The sequence below is a fragment of the Taudactylus pleione genome, unplaced genomic scaffold (genome assembly GCF_031769625.1).
Source record: "Taudactylus pleione unplaced genomic scaffold, aTauple2 ptg000018l, whole genome shotgun sequence".
Classification (NCBI taxonomy): domain Eukaryota; kingdom Metazoa; phylum Chordata; class Amphibia; order Anura; family Myobatrachidae; genus Taudactylus; species Taudactylus pleione.
Window position 1 is genome coordinate 18,197,053 of NW_028284420.1, and position 21,099 is coordinate 18,218,151.

The window sequence follows — 21,099 nt, forward strand, 5'->3', positions numbered from 1 at the left end:
TAGCTAGGTGAGCATAAGACACTACCAGCCAGTCAGCAATTACTATAGCCTATAGGTTTTGTCCTTCTAAGGTAAGTTGTAAATTGAAAGTATACCTCCTAGCCAACTCTGTGTTCCACTGTCACAATTGAGACACTGAGCAGTTGGTCCAACTGAGTTGGGGAGGTATGACATTCCACTGTTGCTCTGCATAAAGGACCAGCTGCTCTGCATATAAGACCAGCAGTGACAGTCTACTGTGCACAGCTGTAAGTGGTGTGCACAGCAGGTAAAGGTTTACAGGAGGGAGGGGTACCAGCACTAGACAAGGGACAGTCACAGTGGCACACACCTTAGAGCATGGCCATCCTAAGCAGGGATTTTGAGGTGGATGTACTAAGCCTTGGAGAAAAATAAAGTACCAAGCAATCAACTCCTACTGTAACTGTTATTTTTCAAACAGAGCTTGTAAAATGACAGCAGCTGATTGGTTGGTACTTTATCTCTCTTCAAGGCTTACTTCACCTTCTTCTTAGCCCCCTGTCTCGAGATGCTGATCTCAGATGTTGGAAGGTACAGTATGTGAAAGAAAATGTATATTTGGTTACTATGGGTTATAGTGTTACAGATATTAGTTGCACTACCCACAGCTATTGCGAGTGGCCAGGATGATGGTCGCGATGGTCAAGACCACCGCGACCATCGGGCTTGCGACAAGACCCTTGTGGTAGGGTCTCGTCTGCCACAAGCCCCAGAGAGCTTCTGGCTCTAATAGAACTGGAAGCTCTCTCACTGACATCACTGGTGATGTCAGTGGGGATGTCATTGGGGCCGCCCACAAACGGCAGGCGTTCGCTTGGGAACGCCTCCGTTTGTGAAGCCACCCCCCGACCACGCCTACAAAACGGTGCGAGCTGTCGATCAACATCGACAGCCGCCCCTTTTGTAGTGAGCCACGGAGCGAGTGCTTTTTGTGCTCGCTCCGGGGCTCGCGCATGTGCACTGGGCCACCATAAACCCGCTTGCGAGCGGGTCTGAATCAGGCCCACAGTTCTATCCTGTGCAGGAAAACCACCAGAGCTGTGTTATGCCCACTAGCAATGAAAATAAACAACTCTGTCAGATTATTAATTACATGAATGAAAATCAGAGAAAGAAAACAGAAATATTTAGCAATGCATTTAGTAAATGTTACACGGGAAAAAAAAGGAACACATTTGGTAAAACTAAAGGTGCCCACACACATAGCGATCTGCACACGATCAGCCGATGTGTAAGATTTCCCTTGAAACTCTCCCGGCAGCTCAGCACACGATCTCCACACAATCTGGTGTCCAATCTTCATACAATCTCTCCTGCATCCAGACTGTCACAGTGCATTGTGTCCTAGATTGTCAGATCTGCCCTACTGCACGGCAGATCTGAAGATGCGATGTGCGACCAGCGGGGACGCACATCGCATCGTGATTATGAGTGGGGACTCAGGATTTACTCTTAATTTGGCCATATTTTACACGATCTGTCGTTCCAATGTGTCGGAATCGGCCAGATCGTGTAAAATATCGCTATGTGTTTGGGCACCTTAACACATATGGGGCAGATTTAAAATGTGCAGAGAGACCTAAGCTGGGCAAACACTTTGATGATCTGATAATCTTGTATTGGGTCACTGCACAATCCATGGTACTGTACCACAATATATCATTACATGGCTAATGTAGCCAAACTGAGTCGTATGTCGCATTGTCCCATCTGATGTCCAGCACTTCAGGTGGGAAGATGCAACCCCACAATTCATCAAACAGTGAATTTTCTGTGTACACTACACAATGGTCGTACAGAGCGGTTGCAGGCAGTATTTATACTCCATGGGGGGATGGTGGAATGTTGCAACATGGTTTGTCCATGAGTAAATCGCCCTTTTTTTTTATTTGTTTGTTTGCTCCTAACACTGAATCAACCCCTCTGTATTTTTGAGCATTATAAAATGTTATAGGTCATAATAGATTAATTAATTAAGTATTCAATAGAGAATCAATTCAGATTGCATCAGGATACAATAGATTCTGCAATATTTACTGTTACCAAACTCTGCTGCCCTAGACAGCCTCAGTCTTCATCATAAAGCCACACATGTAACCGCTGTGTATACTGTAGCATTTCTCATTACACAGCACTAACTTGCTGGTTCCAACATAACATCTTCTGTCAGTCCATGGTTAACAAGCGACATTTATTATGAGAACTTAGCTTACTGTTACTTAGAGAATTATTTGTATTTCACTAGACTTTTAAATCCACACACGTGTCAGACAGTAGTGAACCAGAAACCTGACATTTATTTGCATTATACAGCACAGTGAGCTGAATCCAGACGCACTCAATAATAATATATTTGCGCACAGAGACAGATCAATCTGTACTGTGATTGTAATGTCACTTGAAGGCGGTTTTCTCTGAGCCCACCTGCTGTGTTATATTTCTGCTGTTAATCATATCCCAACAATGTTAACCAACCTTGTCCATCCTTTCTCGTCCTCTTTAGGAGTCTGCTTTATTAGGTGAACAGTGGAAAACAGCATTAAGTTATATCCAATGCAATCTTATGCTGGGCATACACGGTAGAATTATCTGTCAGATATCTGTCAAATCTGTCTGGTGGGAAGGAAAATCTGGTCCGTTTTCTAGTGTTTGGAAGCAAATTTCTATTGTCATTTGCTCCCATACATTACCAGGTTTTCATTCCAATCAGCCAGATTGGACAGATATCTGACAGATAATTCTACCGTGTATGCCCAGCATTAGCCATCAGTAGTCAGAACAACTTGTTAAAATATATAGTCAACTAGGAAGATTTCTGTCATGACAATGGCATAACTCAGGAGGAGCTTGCCATATCCTTTTAGATTGAAAGCTCTTCAAACCACTGTTGCTATAGGTGGTGGTTATAATTGATCCCTCTCTAGGCTAAACTAGTGCTGTAGGTATTGATAAGTGGTCATCATATTATTCATATGAACACAAATATATATAACTTAAATAAAAACTTTTTAATAAGGATACTCATTCAAAATATTAAGGAAATGATACAAATACACCAATTCTAAACTCATAAAAGTCATGATATGAAAGAAAAACTGAATTTTAAACATAGGGGCCGTATCCCATAAGCCGTGGCTTTCCGAAAAGTTTATACTTGTGCCAATGTTTCACCAAAAATGCTATCCTAGTGCCACAGTTTTCACATGTATGTACGAATTCTCCATAGACAAAAACCAGCGGAAAGTTTTCACCATATCAGAGAAGGTGAAAAATTGTGCAAAACCCAAAGGACTTGGTTTAGAACCCCTTGGACCACCCCTCCTAATGACAAAATAGGCAAAAATAATTTTTGAATTACCTTGAGTTGGCCAATAATGAAATGTCAGTTTGGGGTTGAAAAAATGTAGTGTTAAAAAATGGGTTTAAAATATTGGGTCTGGTGTTTTGGGGGGCTGTATGGATGGGACAACTTTTTTAAAAGTGCCCTAAAATTACACAAAAATATACTTACACCCATTTTAATCTACCTCCAATTTAAATACAGCATTAATTTTGACCCAAAATACTTGCTTTCTACCATTTTTCCACTGTAACAGCCATTTGACAGAATTTAAGAACCTCAAGTACTTTTATTAGGGCCACTAATACACTTCTATATTGTTTTCCTGTGTCAGTTTTCCTTTTTATGTGGGACAGACAGATTTCCACAATTTCTGCTGTACTTTTTGCAGGTTACACCATGGACAGTTTTCGGGCGAATGCTGCATCGTGTCTTTTGGAATAGGAAAGTGTGAAAAACGGTAGCGCGCATTGGCAAAGGATGAGAAATTTTCGCACCAAAAGCCCCGAAGTGTACGAAAACTTAACACGTTAAGTTTTTGCATTATCGCTGCTAATTGGGGACGGCCCATAATCTGTGTTGTAATACAGTAATAGAATAATATAGAATAACATTCTACTATTCCAACACAGATTATGTTTAAAATTCTGCTTGCTTTCATATTATTGGGGGAATTCAATATGAAACGTAAACTTCGCTGTCGAAGTTTACGTTTCATATCGGAGCTTTTACCTGGGATAAAGTATCGGGCGCGCTCCCGCTTATCCCCGTATTCAATATGAAACTAACGAAAACGGGAGCCTGCTAAGTGGGATTTGCGTAAAGTTACAAAATTTTCCTTAAAAAAATTGTAGGACCCCCCTAAAGTTGTAAAAACATGGGGGATCACTATGGGTACCCCCGTTTTAGCCTGCAAATGAAAGTCGGGGATTTAAATAGCCGCAGCGGGTGTTTTTTTCCCGACATTGAAGAAGTGTTGCAGAAGAGCACTTAGGTTATTTTTTTCGTTTTTTTAAGTGGTCCCATCAAATTTGGGGTACATGAAAATGGGTACTAGCATATTTTTATGTCCCTAAAGTAAGTTTTTAAAAATTCTGCAACTATGCACCTGCCGCTAATAGCCTATTCTAGATTACACCTGCCGCATACTTGCAGAATAGCCCTGAACCTATTTCCCTATTTTTAAACACTTTTTTCCCTTTTTTTTTTTTTTTTGCACCTCAATTTTTAAATACATTTTTTGGGGTGTCCCTATTTTTTTTTTTTTTTGTGAGTTATTTTTAAAATGTCATTCCCAGGGGTGAAGTCTATTTTTTTTAAGCCTGCACCCCTAAACCCCAATTCTGCACTTTTTTTCTAAACCTATTCAGTGGTGAAAAGTTATCCCCGTTTTTTTTCAAAGACTTTTCGAACCTGCGAAAAGTCTTTGAAATTGAATACAGTGTAAAACTAAAACCTGCGATAATGACGTCATAGGTACGATATTAACGCATAAACTGAGTTTTCGCACTCATATTGAATTCCCCTTTATATCTTTTATTAGTTCAGAATCAGGCTATTTGAATTAGCTATTTGGTTGTCTTTGTGTAACATGATGTAACTGTCATTATATTTGCAGGTTTCACAAGTGGCTACAGATAGCAACGCAGTTTGTCCCAAGAGACATATCACTATCCATTCCCTGTTATTGTATAAACAGCTTTGTAGCAGCAACAAATGTAATTATGTAGCTTACCACTCTATAGCACCACCTGTAACAATGTAATACAATACTAAAACCAGATGCAACTAAAACACCATCTGTTGTTTGGTTTACTGCAGAGACTTCAACCTGTATTCATCGTAATATGTATGGTACAGTATGATACTAACTTTGTATCTTTCTATAAATACATATGCTAAAATCAGTCCCAGGAAAGCTGCAAGTTCATGGATCAGTGTCTGCGAAATCGCTTGCAGTGACACTGAGAGGCAGCATGAGTGACATGCTGTAGTCGTTTGGGGGTGGAGGCGGCGACGTAGCCTGTTTTACAAAACAGGGCGGGCTGAGGCCAGGTTCTGCGTCTACCGATGCAGATTTCCTAGCAGAGGAGTTCTGGCAGTCAGTCTGACTAAGCTTAGACTAATTTAGATGGGTAATGGCTGCGAACATCAAGACCAATGATCGTGATGGTGATCTGATGCTGCGGCATTAATATTAGCTGTACCTTATTGCACAGCTACTGTGTACAAAGACACTGCAGCAGGGCAATACCGTACAACAATGAATCAGGCTCAGAGCCGTAACTAGACTTTTTGGTGCCCTGTGCCAGAAAGAGCATTGGCGCGCCCCTCATTTTTCAAAGGGACATAATGCACCCAAAAAAGGGCCATGGCTTCATGGGGAAGGGCCAGGGAAGAGATAGGGGAGGCCAGGAGATGCTGGGGATGAAATAAGAGGAAGCTACAAGTAAGAATGGTAAACAAAAATTTGACAGGCCCAAACAGCGCCCCCTGACCTGTGGTGCCCTGTACGATGGCAACGGCCGTACTACCATAGCTACGGCCCTGATCAGGCCCATTGTGACCACAAATAATACTGCAACACTACAATATCTCCAAATACCAGACACTGGTACTTAGCGGTATATAAATCCTCCCACATTCTGTTTGAAGAACATTTAGCTGAGTAAGAGAATACCCTCTCCACCTCTTATCTCGAGCCAGCTCCCCAAAAAGTGAGCTCATACCCCAGTCTGGATTGCTTACATAAAACATAACCCCAAAACACTCTCTCCAGGAACCTGATCACTACAGCTTTACTCCTCCATCAGTAATATACAGCTTATCTATAGAAAATGATGTTTTATTGTCTGTAACCACATGTGATGTCATTGGACAGCAGCATTGAAGTTTCATTGGATGAAATTACAATACTTCCTCTCAATTGGCTATCCACAGCACCATATACTTCAACCATGTTGGTCGCTCTCTAAGTAATTTTGTAGCGCAGCTGTCAATTCTATTAGGACACATATTCTATGTCGTCCTTTTAAATACTGTATGTTATATAAAAAAGTTTGCCTCTGAGACAGTTCTGATTGTACTGTACCTTTCATATTTGGATTCCTAATTGCTCCTGCAAAGGTTTCTAAAACTGTAATGTATGTTGAAGAGAATATCGACTCAAGGACATTTTTCAACTACCTATATTATGTTGATGATATAGAAATAAAGATTTATAATTATAATAATAAAGTTTCCTGCAGATCCAAAACTTGTGACTAAGCTGTGACTTCTTCCTAAGGTGCTCTGTGATTTATAAGTACTTTCATAGATTTTTAATAAACTTAGTTGCTGTGATTCCCCACTGGGATCACCATTTATCACTCACCCAGTTAATAAACAGCTTGATATTAAAAATGTAGTCTTTCCGTACCAAAATCTGCTTCTTTTCAGTAGATATCCTTTGTGTATAGCTTAAGCCTTTTCATTTGCATAATCAATTCTCATGTAAACATGCTATTCTTTCATGTGCTTCTCTCAAATCCAATCTCACTTCTCTTCCCCCTATAAATACATTTATTTTAAATATGAACCAATGAACCATTCTGTGGTTAAAAATATATATATATAGTAATGATTCATCAGTTTTGTTATATTTTTGAATGTATTTTATTGAGCTTGATTTACTGGGACCAAGATCTATGTAGTCCTGTTTCCCTCCATGGTAAAGGGCATTCATTTCCCATCTGTATTATCCAACAGAATCCTGTCTTGCACATTGAGACAATTACTTCCTACCTCTCCAGTGTAAGTCTGTGACTTGTAGATACAGTGCAATTCCCAGCTGTGCACCAGTTAATAGATGGAGGGATGTGGGAAGTCAGATCTCACAGCCGTCTCTTTCCTCTTCACTGATCTTCAGTATTTCTCATATTTCCTGGAGTAAGAGAGAATTCAATTTTCTCATGATCCAGTCTACCTACAATTCTCATATCCAAATAATTTGATTTAAGTCCTGCAAAGACTGATGTAGCCAATGCCTTACCTGATATGATATTTGTCTCCTTGACACTCACTCTTGTATAGTGTTATTTTGTTTTTGTTTGTTGTCTGCATTATAAAGTAGATTGAGGTCTAGCCTTAAAGTGAACCTGTTGCCTATGGGCCAATGGTGAAAATGCATTGATGACAAAAATTTGGGTAAGGGCCTGGCAATGCCTCTCTACCATCTCTTCTGTCAAAAAATTGCTGCTTTAAATTAGAGCCATAACTAGGGTGGTGCGACATGTACCACGGAACAGGGAACCACAGGGCCAGTGGGCGCTGTTCGGGTCTGTCAATTTTCTGTTTATCATTCTCATTTGTAGTGTCCTCTTCTTTTATCCCCAGCATCTCATGCCCGCCCCTATCTCCTCCCTGCCCGACTCCCCCTCCATCTGGCCATCTCCCAAAGAACCTTCAGTGACATCCTCCTTTATTTAATACACACATTTAAAAATACTGTCATATTTCAAATATTGTCATACCCTGAACACAGCCACCGATTCCTGACCCAAGTGTTACCAGCAAACCTTGAGTACCTTTGCACTTTTTGTATACCTTCAGCCGGTGATCTACACTGCTGGCTCCAGGCTTGGGCATAGCTGTTCTGATGGACAAATCCTGCTGTAAGTGCAGCTTCACCAGCACTGTCCAACATCAAAAGCTAGTAAGTTATGCTACATAATTATTGTTTATCGTCACTGCAGCCTTTAGATATGTATTGTATTTGGCAGTGACACCTGGATAACAGCGGTACAACGGGATCGGTACCCCTTCATCATTGTATGGGACAAATCAGATTTGTCATGGCCCATCCCCATGAGGCCAAGCCCTTTTTTTGGGCACATGTCTTATGTCCCTATTTGAAACATAGGGGGAGGGGGAGGGGGATGCCAATGCTCTTTTGGCCCAGGGCACCAAAAAGTCTAGTTACGGCTCTGTTTTAAATATAATCTAAAATTGCAAAAATCTCAGCACTTGCCTCAGGGCCTGATTCAACAAGGATCGATATTCTGCTTATATGCACGCAACGCAGTTGCTAATATCAGAAGTGATATGTAAATAATTGCTGTCGCACTTCCCCTTACTCACATCTGTATACTAGGGCAACATAGCGAAATAATCGGTAACATCGAGTAATATCGGACCCATAAGCACAGATAAGGCAGGTAAGACCTCACTCAGGAATTTCTTACTTCAGCCCACGCTATGAGGCCTCAGGCTGCGTCTGGTACAATAGTAACTAATTTATGCACAGCCATGCAACGCGGTCCCAACGCACTAATAGCATGCCTGCGTTCGCCTGACCACCCCCGTCTCCACCCAGAAATGGCACTTCCTGTCAATCACTCTGCCATGGGTCAGCGAATGCTCTGTGATCACAGGCCCAATTGCAGCGACCGGTTCACGCATGCGCAGTACGCAACAATTGGCCGATTGTGTGCATATAAGCAACGCGATCCTTGTTACATCAGGCCCTTGGTTCCCAGGCTATTATATTTAGCACCTGCACTCTGCTCTTTTGACAGGCAGCTATATATGAGAATGATGTAGCCTGTCAATTCATTAGGACAGAGGTTCTCAAACTCTGTCCTCAGGACCCCACACAGGTCACGTTTTCCAGGTCACCCAGCAGGTGCACAGGTGTAATCATTACTCACTGATAGATTTTAAAAGATCCACAGGTGGAGCTAATTATTTCACTTGTGATTCTGTGAGGAGACATGGAAAACATGCACTGTTTGGGGTCCTGAGGACTGAGTTTGAGAGCCTGTGCACTAGGATTCAACAACTTAAACACAGAGGAAGTCATATACAATTAGCCCCGATATTTTTTCGGGTGCAAAAAATGGGAGATCTTTGTTTGTGCTATTCAGTTAGCCCATTTTTGTGGCGTTAATATCTATATTCGCGTAAAAAGACAAAGAATCCTTGAAAAGGTCATGGATCTATGTATTTTTGTGGCTGTGATCAGGATAAAGGGGGTAATTATCGGGGATTTTTGTTCGCCTGTCTTAGGGCTAATTGAATAGCCCCTGGCGGATCAATTAGCCACTGTAAATTATAATGGCTAACTGAATTCCCCCCATAGTGTAAAAAATGGCAGAAAATCACCATTTTGAAAAGCACATCAGTGATTTATGAAAGCATTCCCAAACTACAGGAAAAAAAATCTGTCTGGAAAAATAGGTGTTTGAGAGAGGCAAGATAGCTGAAAGACCACTCCTGACTGCAGTAGAATGGGCCCGTGCAGACTCTGGGTGGGCCTCCTTCTCTCTGGCAACGCAGTAGACTCTGGCATGGTGCCAGTATCTACTGTGAATGCACAGGTCATTTGGAAAATGGCACCTGCGACTTATTCCCCGTGATATCGCTACTGCGCATGTGCAAATCACTGGGAAAATGGGCATCATGCCATTTTAGATATGCCCAGTGCTTAAAGTGGTCCTAGAGAAGTGGTGGAACTCACCCCCCCTCTCCCCCTCTGCACTTTTTTACAAAAAGGGACAGCACGCACCTAAAAAAGTGGCGTGGTCTCAAAAGAAGGGCGTGGACACACAATAGTATTCCCACCACACAGTAGCACAATCTTGATTCACCCCTGATTCACATTACACCACATAGTAGTGTACCTTAGTCATGTATGACACACAGCAGCGCCCCTTTTACACAATGCCCACATTTGTGTCCCTTATACACAATGACCACAGCAGTAGCGCCCCTTATACAATGCCCACACCAGTAGTGTCCCTTATTCGTGTATGACACACAGCAGTGCCCCTTTTACACAATGCCCACATTTGTGTCCCTTATTCACAATGCCCACAGTAGTAGTGTCCCTTATACAATGCCCACAGCAGTAGTGCCCCTTACACATAATGCCCACAGCAGTAGTGTCCCTTATGCAAATGCAATGCCCATTGTAGTGGTGCCCCCGAGTAGTGGTAGTGCCCCTTATGCAGTGCCCCCAGTAGTGGTAGTGCCCCTTATGCAGTGCCATCAGTAGTAGTGCTCCTTATGCAGTGCACCCAGTAGTGGCAGTGCCCCTTATGCAGTGCCCTCAGTAGTAGTACCCCTTATGCAGTGCCCCTAGTAGTGGTAGTGCCTCTTATGCAGTGCCCACAGTGATAGTACCCTTTATTTAGTGCCCCAATAGTGGTGCCCTTTATGTAGTGCCCCCAGTATTGGTGCCTCTAATGCAGTGCCCCTAGTAGTGGTAGTGCCCTTTATACGGTGCCCACAGTGGTAGTGTCCCTTATTCAGTGACTCCAGTAGTGCTGCCCCTAATGCAGTGCCCCCAGTAGTGGTGTCCCCTATGCTGTTCTCCAAGTAGTGGTACACCTTATTCAGTGCCCCCAGTAGTGGTGCTCTTTATGCAGAGCCCACAGTAGTGGTAGTGCCCCTTATTCAGTGCCCCCAGGAGTGGTACCCCTTATGCAGTGCCCCCAGGAGTGGTGCCCCTTGTAGTAATGCCCCCAGTAGTATTGCCCCCTATAGTAGTGCTCCCAGTAGTAGTTCCCCAATAATAATGCCCCCAGAAGTTATGCCCCCTATAGTGCCGCTTACACAAAAAAAAAAAAACAATACTTACCTTAAGCCCTGCTCCTGCGTGCCTCCGGTCCGCCTGGCTGCTCCAAGTTCTCTGAACTATGGAAGAGATGTCATGACGTCTCTCCCATATTGTCCGTTGGGGTGCGGAGCCAGAAGCCAAAGCTCAAGAGTGAGCTCCAGCCTCTGGCTGGTGCTGCGGGGAGGGAGCCAGATGCCCGCTGGTAACTAAATTTAAGTGGGGGCCAGGCAAATGGAGCCTCCCTGCAGCACCAGGCTAAGGTGGGTCGGAGGAGGCGGAACTGGTTCAGTCTCCAAACAGAAGTGACGGAACGCAGTTCCGCCCCATTCTGGCCCACTTTAACCCCGCCGTTGCCTGACTGGCTACCCATCTGTTTAATAGACTGTCTTACTGCACATTAACTAATTTTTTACTTAGGGTGCTTCTCAGGAGCAATTCTCATTATCTCTTTTAGAGGGTTGATCTCCTAATTAATTACTTTGTATCAAGAAAAAATGAAATTGGTAGGTAAGTATATGGTTGTTCCCGGTGGAACAAGATAAGGTTCTTGGATACAGAAGGTTAATTAAGCCACACAAACCAGTATCTTGAAAAAAAGATATAATTTATTACAACAAATAACAAGATATGAAAGAATAATAGTTACCTAGCTTCGGAATTTAAGATGGTTACACTATCCAGGAGCCTCCTCACAGAATAGAGCTGGAACGAACAATATCCTGGCCACCAGCTGCAGTCTTTGGTCCAGGCATAGGGCAGGCCACGAGAATCTCCTTTGTTCTTTACTTATATAGCATCCTACTTGTCATACCCAGCTAACTTTACTAATATGGGCATAAACCTACTTCAAACTACTCTATTGGTTAACTACTGATAAGAACTTTCTAAAGCTTAACGCAAGCGTACATCGCAGTAGACAACGCCTTGTGGATTTATGGCCTGTCTGCTTCCACATTCCTATACCATTTCATGCCTGATACACCACCTCATGTCTGATACACACATAAGAACCATGAATAGAAATGTAGCCATTTTGCTATCCCAATACAATGGTCATCATACTGCACAACAGAAAAGGATAAGTGGGTCTATAACCTAAAAAATGCAGCCAAAGTATTTATCCTAATAAAGGGGGCATCATTTTTTATTAGTAAATTTAAAGGTGCACAATTAGTTATCAGTAAATACAAGGGGCACACTTAATCTATTAGTAAATAGTAAAAAAAGATCTCCTTGTTACCTGCAGCCAGGTGTACCATAAGGGTACTTAGCATTGGGCTGGGCATCTCTACGTAGATCTCATGCTAAGTATTAAAGAAAGAAAATACCCAGCGCTGATAGAGCAGGAGGATCAAGTAGTAATGCAGCAGTATAAAAAAAGGTTATTGTCAACCTCACAAGAAAAACATGCACAAAAAGATACTGCGCTCTAATACCTATGCTGGGACATTAGTATCTCACACATCAATAAATTAGAAGGATAGATTTTATTGAATATAAAGCTGAAAGTCAGCACAATATATTATTATTATTATTATTACCAGTTATTTATATAGCGCACACATATTCCGCAGCGCTTTACAGAAAATATTTGTCAATTCACATCAGTCCCTGCCCCAGTGGAGCTTACAATCTATATTTCCTATCATATACACATACACACTAGGGTTAATTTTTGTTCGGAGCCAATTAACCTACCAGTATATTTTTGGAGTGTGGGATGAAACCGGAGTACCCGGAGGAAACCCACGCAAGCACAGGGAGAATATATATATGCATAAAAATATATATAAATAAAGAACCTAATATAGAGTACATAAAAAATGGAGTTGATCAGACTCTCATTATAAAAGAAAAAGAGGAAAAAATTAAATAAACAACAAGAATCTAAAAAATTTAATAAACAATGGAAACAGATATACTATATATATATATATATATATATATATATATATATATATATATATATAAAGAACAGCTACAAAGTCTTGAAATAGATTTGTACCCAAGTAATTGATACACTGAAATGTAACAGTTGTGGTATCCCCGGAGATCCTTTCAAATAAATTGTATGTGACAATGCTCCTAAAAATAGTAATAATGGGTATTTATGTCATCTGTAGTGGATCACAAGATGATTGGCAATCCCTTATTATCACAACTGCTGTAAATACGTCCCGTATATATATTCAGCATAAGCGGGGTAATGTGAGGGATAAGTCTCTGGGGCCCATTTATCAAAGTGCATTTGAGGTAAATTCCCCGAAAACACCTGTTTTCGGGGGTTTACCTCAAATACTAAGTATCCCCCGAATGTATGAAGGAGGGACCGCAGCAGGTATCTCCGATACCTGCTGTGATCCCTCCGTTGCTGCCGGCAGTCGCCTCCCCCATAGGTTTCTATGGGGGATGCGATGCTGCCAAATGTATCAATATCGGGAATGCGAAGCATTCCTGATATTGACCCCAGCAGCTAACGCTATCTGAAGATAGCGTTAGCTGCTGTGTCCTATGGGCACTCACCGCATTTCAGTGGGCGCCGCTCATGTGCAGTCCTCGAGACTGCGCATGAGCAGCAGCCCGGAATGCGCTCCGGCCACATCGCAGGGACGGAGCCCGTCTCTCTGCATGTGCCGGGTCATACATTTGGCCGGTATGATCGCATTTTGCAATGCGATCATGGGCGGTACTGCATGCCCTGATCGCATTGCAAAATGCGATCCTTAATAAATGGGCCCCTCTGACTCCCCGTGATATCTGTTACACCTTGAAAATAGCTGGGGCACTGCAACTAATAGGTGATGTCCCGTGTATCTGATCAGTGAGCGGGGTCGTGTCAGGCAATAGTCACTCATGTCCCGTAATAGATGCTGTACCTTAAGTGACCGGGACGCTGCAGGAAGAAGGCTGATTGCGGTAGTGTTCACCCACGATGTGCTAGCTGACTGCCATCTCAGGATCACAGCGGTGTAAGTGGTATGATGGAGAGGTCTGTAACTCAGACCATGGGCCAAATGTAATAGGGTGAGAGTTTAGAAAAGTGAGAGTTTCTGACACTTTTTAAACTTTGCCAATGTAATAGAGTCCAAAAACAAAGTAACAGAGCGAACTTGCATGTTTTTCAGACTTAAAAAACTCTCAGGATTTAAAATCTCATTCAGATGTTTTCCCATTTTGAAGATAAAGCTCAACCAATGTGAGAGTTTACTGCTAAACTCTCACATTTTCTAAACTCTCACCCTATTACATTTGGCCCCATGTGTGCCGGCACTGTAGTTGAAGTCAACTCTCGTTTTGAAGCAGTCTGCTTGCCAATAGTCGGGTGAAGTAGGTGAGGACACTAACTCCAAAAGGGATCTCCGATTTCCTTTCCAGGGAGCAACAACGCATTTCAGCTACCACCGTAGCCTTTTTGAAGCCAGAAAGCCTCATGCTAAGTATTACCTGAATCACGGCTTTCCCTTCTAGGGAGTGTTCTGGAAATACACTAGTGGGAGATTTGGGAATCCCCCTACTCAGTATTCACGCACGCTACTCTGTGTGCTTCAGAAGCCAACCTGGCATATTTACTGAGCTGGAACAACTAAATGCAGATTTTCTGATTTTATAGAAAAATATACTCAGGCTTAGTATGAAATAGTGTGAACAATACAATAATAATGCAGCATGAATAAAAGTAGAGCAACATCTCCTTGAGTTAATAATATGTATAACAGGTTAACATAATAATGCTGGGTACACACTGGACGACATATCGGGCGTTCAATTGAAAGGCCCATATATAGTGTGCACGTCGGGCAGTGTGTACAGACGATATGTCTGTGAACGACATCGCATTGGGTGTGTAGCACAGACAATGGCAGATATATCTGCATATCATGCTGTGTGTACAAGCAGTCAGCCGACTGCCCATACGCTTGCTGCAGAGGCTGCCGGGAAGTGGGTCGTGATGCGACCCCTGGCCAGCGAGAGCGCAGTGATGGTTGTTCAGTGTGTATGAACAACAATCATCTGCAGATCAGTCGATCTGCAGATACATCTTTCTGGTGTGTACCCAGCTTTAACTCTCAATAAATCAGTAATATGACATAAACCTCAATTGTCATAACCTTATATATTAGGTCAATATATTGGAATAACCTTACTGGCCCCTAATACTGGGAATTATCTCAAGTGGTGAATGTATACATATAAATGTATACATATAAATATATATACTAGCTGGGATACCCCGCATTGCCTGGGTTTAAGTCTTCAAATTATTACGTTTTATTATGTAATGTCGTCCAAATCCATCCAGTGGAAGGCTCAGAACAGGCTCCCCGGGTCAAAGTTTTGCCCAGGGTACACCAACAGGAGGTCCAACCGGGACCCTAACCCCCCTAAAATCTTGCGGTGGTTTCATCCCAATCGGTGCAGGGGTGTATCTTCAAGTTATTACGTTTTATTACCGTGTTTCCCCGATAATAAGACACTGTCTTATTTTTTTTTTTGTTAAAAAAAACACCATAGGGCTTATTTTCGGGGTAGGTCTTATATTAATTAATATTGACAGCAGTGCCCCTTATGTAGGCCCCCTTGTAGAAGTGCCGCTTATGCAGGCCCCCTCCCTTGCAGAAGCGCCCCTTATGCAGGCCCCCCCCTTGCAGGCCCCCTTGTAGGAGTGCCGCTTATGCATGCCCCCCCCTTGCAGGCCCCCTTGTAGAAGTGCCACTTATGCAGGCCCCCCCCTGTAGCAGTGTCCCTTATTGCAGTGCACTTACCTGACTCGCCACCGTCCGCGATGTCGCTCTCACCTGCGTGCTGACTGGATCTATCATGATCCAGCAGGCGCGGCTGCACAGGATCCTCAGCGCGCGGGTGACGTCATGACGTCACCCGCGCACTGCATGACTGGGAACGCTGGTCTTCGCAGCATTCCCAGCTCAAAATGAGTTCAGGTAGGTCTTATTTTCGGGGTAGGGCTTAATTTGGACCGGGTTACAAAATTAAGGGTAGGTGTTATTTTCGGGGTAGGTCTTATTACCGGGGAAACACGGTATGTGATGTCGTATAAATCCACCCAGTGGAAGGCCTAGAACAGGCTCCCTGGGTCAAGGTTCTGCGCGGCGCACTTCGTCGTGAGGTCCGACCAGATCCCCAACCACTCCATTAGGCATCCCAGACCAATAGCCACCACTCTGTGAAGTTTTCATCCAAATCCATCCAGTGAATGGCCCAGAACAGGCTCCCCGGGTCAAAGTTCTGCCCACCATATAACAATGGGAGGTCTGTCTGGGACTCTAACTCACCTAAAACCTGTCCGGGATCCAACTGGACCACATCGCATTGGTTTCATTCCAATTTAGGAGGGGTGTCAGAATACATATGGATGCCAGTGTGGCATGGAAGCACCATGTGTCCAGTTTAATTTTAAGGGGTCTTTCTTTGCAGTAAGCTAAAACAGTCATAGGGCCAAATGTAAGACACTTTTTAAACTTTGCCAATGTAATAGAGTCCAAAAACAACGTAACAGAGTGAACTTGCATTTTTTTTAGACTTAAAAAACTCTCACGATTTAAAATCTCATTCAGATGTTTTCCCATTTTGAAGATAAAACTCAACCAATGTGAGAGTTTACTGCTTAACTCTCACATTTTCTAAACTCTCACCCTATTACATTTGGCCCATAGAAGCAAACTTCTTGAAGCAGCAATTGTAAAATCCTTAGCTTTTATCCTAGTTTAATTGTATCCTGGGATTTGTAGTTCCGCAATTTTTTTTCCACCAGAGGGAGTACAGTATAGTATAAGCTGAAATGCTGACTAAACAAACACTTGGTACACATTTACCTGCCTATCCCATCTATCCCATGACTCTTCAGCCTTGTGGCTATAGGGCCTGATTCAGACACGCTCGTAAGCGTCCGCACGCTCGCTCTGAGCGATGGTCGCCCAACTGCGCATGCTTATGGTTCACAATGCGCATGCGCAAACCAGTCATTGCGGTCGGAAATCATGCGCTCGTAAAACACAGAGGGGCTGCTATTTTGAGTGACAGAATGTGCCGTTTGTGGGTAGTAACGGGGGAAGGTGCTTGAAAACGGGGGAGTGGTTGTGCGAACGCAGGCGTGCCCACCGGTCAAAAGGGCGTTTAATGGGAGTGCATAATTAGCAAAGGAGCATCATCGATCACGTCACTTGGCTGTCTTTTAGCCTGAACTGCTCGCAGTGATTGCAGGAAGTAATTCCTACCTCAAGCGCTGCGAGCAGTTCAGATACCATTCGATGTTCCCGATTAATCTAATAAAAGCAGGAGATGACGTGATTTGCGAACGGCAAAGGGGCGTCTTGAAAAAATAGCGAGCGCATTTATCGGACACTCGCACAGACATAGAGGCGTCCTCACACCGCAAAGAGCGAGTGCTCAATTTAAATATCCGGCCCCTTTTTGAAAGCGAGCGGCCGCAAATAGCGTCCGGGTCTGAATCAGGCCCTCAGTCCAAAACCCACTCGAATAGCAGAGATAGGTAATTAATCACGGTTACTCATCTGCACCAGTGCATGTCCCGGGACCTAAACTTGATACCTCCTCCAATACGGCTGACTTGCAAAATATCACTCCTCAGAGGTGCATTCAATTTCAAACCTCTCTGCTTAGCTTAGGGGGAGAAGGGGGAAGGGTAAGTATACTTACCTGACCCCAGTTGGGTTACCAACCATCGGGAGGCCACTGTCTGTATTTTGAAAGAAGGTATCCTGACAGCTGGCATTACATACCGATTCCGGGGGCAATGTGTGTTTTTTGTTATTGTGTGGGAGTGTTGAGTTGGATTGGAGGAACAAATTCTTGCACAGGGTGCTAGTAGACCTGGGGACAGTCCTGATTCAAAGTAGCACCATAGCCCTGTTATGCCATGAAGTTTTCTCTCTTGAACCATGAACAAATCATTGTAACTGGCAACTCCATCTAGCTCTTCAAACCTAGCCATGACCAAATGGCAGAACAGAAGATTGATGGAGGTTGGGCAACCTGGCACTCTCTGTTTCCTGGGCCCATACACAGCTCCTTACTATTGCCATGATGAATCAATGTAGCCTAAAAATGTAAGGTTCAAGGCTCTTTAAAATAATATAGGGCCTGATTCATCACGGATTGCAACAGCAAACGCAGTGCACGTGCGTGAGTTAGCATTGCAATCGCACTGCGATCACTTACGCTGATACAAAGCCATCACAGAACGAGGGACAGGAGGTCAGCATTTGGGGGTGGTGATGGGGGAGTAATTGTATAAATGCAGGCTTGCCTGTCCATTTGAGCACCGTTTTCTGGGCATATATTAATTAGCCACTGCGACGGCATACGCAGCTTGAGTACTCACTGTGTGCGACGAGGTTAGCAATTTCTGATTAAGGTCAGACCTGTTGTAATTGTGCGTGAGGGGCCGATGTTACTCGATGGAACCGATGTATATGTAGGTCTGCGAGGTCTTACAGATGTGAGATAGCGGTGCAAACATTAGCATATTTTCGCAGCAGATCTGCGTGCGTAATCGCATCTGCGATCGCAATAGCGATCCGTAGTGAATCAGACCCATAGTTCTATAAATGCAGTGCTCTAGGCCCAGAGGAATAGTTAACATTGATCTGAGCCTAAGTTAGCAAGAGGTTGTTTAATTTTGTGATTTGTTTCTGCTGCTACAAATCCTCGCTACCTCAGGAGAAAAATAACTATTATTTATCATTTTATATTTGTATTATTATTTTTGTTAATTATTATAGTTATTAATTATATGGGAAGTTTCACCTTGTCCTTATCTGTCTTTTCTAGGTGTGGTAGTCATAGCGTTTGTTGTCTGCTGGCTTCCATACCATGTGAGACGTTTGATGTTTTGTTACATTCCTGAGGAGCTTTGGACAGAGTAAGTAAAAGACTGAAACTAAAGCAATGTAACTGTTCTAAATATTACAATCACTATTTATTTTTATCATTACTGGGGTTGAACACAAAACCTCTACACATCCAATCTTACAATTAGATTGACCCTCAAACCCCCAACAGTTTTAGACTGAACTGTAACATTTACCCTGATTCCCAATAGGAAACATGTAAGACGTCATGCATATGTAAGACTGAACCCTAATAACTACATTTACCCATACTTTTGTATGTATTACTTAAACCCCAAAGGTTGAGATTTGTATAACTGGACCCCCCAATCTCCACACAAGCATAATTGCTTGAGAGTTCTATGGGCTCTATTTACTACAATCCGCATTTGTAATGCAGATTGTAATGTGATATTACCGACTGAATTCGCATTGCGAATTCAGGCAATATCACAGGGATTTACTACAAATCCGTTGCAGGGACAGAGCTTGCGATAAAGCTCTGTCCCTGCGAATCCCCTCCGCACACTTATCATGGTATTTTCGCTAAAAATACTGTGACAAGTGCCGACGCATGTGCCGACTGATCGGCACCAAGCCCCATCCCCCGGCACTAAGCCCTGCCCCCGTGACCCCGCGCTCCCCCCTCCCTTAATTACACTTAACTGCAGTCATCAGTGCTCCGGTGTTGTCCGCCGTGGCTCCGGTCAACTGACATCCCATACTGCACTGGGACTTGGTCAGGTGACGACCGGGCACCAGTGCAGGCTGGGAGACCAGTTGACCGGAGGGAGGACATCACGGGAGCCCCGATCTCCGGTCCCTGGACTCAGGTAAGTTTTTTTTTTTTTTTTTTTTACAATTTTTTTTTCTTTTCTTTTTTTTTTTAGCAGAGATCAGCGTGTGGTCTGTTTAGACCACACAGCTGATCACTGGGGCCGGCTCCGGGCCCTGCATGTTAGAGCGGAGCAGGAGTCCGGTAACCGGGGAAACCCTGGATAATGCCACCTCCAGGTGGCATTATTATCACAGGGCTTTCCTCGGTATTTATTTCACAATTTATTTTTAGTAACTTTGGCCAGATCACATTTCCCATTACAAGTATGGGAAATGCAATCTGCTTACTAAAATAAGTGATAATTATGGGTTGGAGTAGAATTTTACGAATTCTACTCCAGTTGCCCTGTAGTAACTTTAGGTGATACTATAATAATGTGAAAAGGGTGTGAAAATACCCTTTTTCACTTTATTTTAGTAAAAATAATGTTAATAAATAGAGCCCTATGAGTGAATCACAGCATCCTCCCACTACTAATAGCAGAACTGGAAATCTCCACACACTCCTGTTCATCATCACTTTAATTTTTACAAATTGCAATTGTAAAAATTAAGTTTCCGGGCCATTCATCAGAAGGTAAAGCATGAGATATCACAGATATCTCTTACTTACCTTCCTTTTACATAATGGCCCGCTGTTCCCATACACTAGTATGTGGACAGAATTCATCAAGCTCCGAAAATATATTATTTTCGGCGCTTGAGAGTGCTGTAGCATTTGCCATCTTTAGATGGCAAAAGCTCCTGCTCCGGGCTCGCAACCCGCTCCTTCCCTATGGGAAGGAGGTCCGGATTGCGAAGAGGGATCCTTTCGGATCCCTTAGCCTCTGTCCAGCTCCTTCCGCTGGACGTCGGGGCTCTTGTGCGCATGCGTGATCTGTAGGTCACGCATGCACACTCCCGTCACAAAAGATTCACTGCTCCGAAAAGGAGCAGTGAAGCCGCTTGCGGGGACAGCTGATTTTGCATCAGCTGTCACCGCGACGTAGCAATTATGAATAGATCCGGCAGCAGCGGCAAGTTAGAATGTTAATTATCGGGGTCCGGACCCCGATAATTAACATCGTGAATAGGCCCACACCTTGTAATAGTTAATACCTCATTAGTATAGGATAGAAAGGGAAAGGAGGGGGCATGTTTATGAAGAGATGCTACAAGTATCCAAAAATCTAGCGAATACCTCCTATGCTTTATTTCAAGAAGAGCAATCATTGTGACAATGGATAACCCATACTATCTCCTTTTCCATGACAGATTAGATTTTTAAAGACAATCTAAACTTAGAATTGTTATATTTATTTAATTTTGTGTGAAAACTAAACATTAATAAATGTGTCTAAAAATATTTAAGTTGTAAGCCGTTTCCTAAATTCTAAGATGAATCTAGTAAGCTCTCCATTCAGAACAGTTGTTGTTTGACTTTTCTGCGGCATAAT

At 43.1% G+C, this 21,099-nt stretch overlaps 1 protein-coding gene across 1 annotated transcript in view; it reads left to right on the forward strand.

Annotated features, from left to right (window-relative positions):
* Positions 1-21,099, forward strand: part of NTSR1 (neurotensin receptor 1) — a 220,503-nt gene that overhangs the window by 193,852 nt on the left and 5,552 nt on the right. The window contains exon 3 of the mRNA XM_088482940.1: positions 18,768-18,858. Coding sequence (XP_088339066.1) covers positions 18,768-18,858 — 91 coding nt within the window. The remainder of the gene's footprint in view (positions 1-18,767; positions 18,859-21,099) is intronic.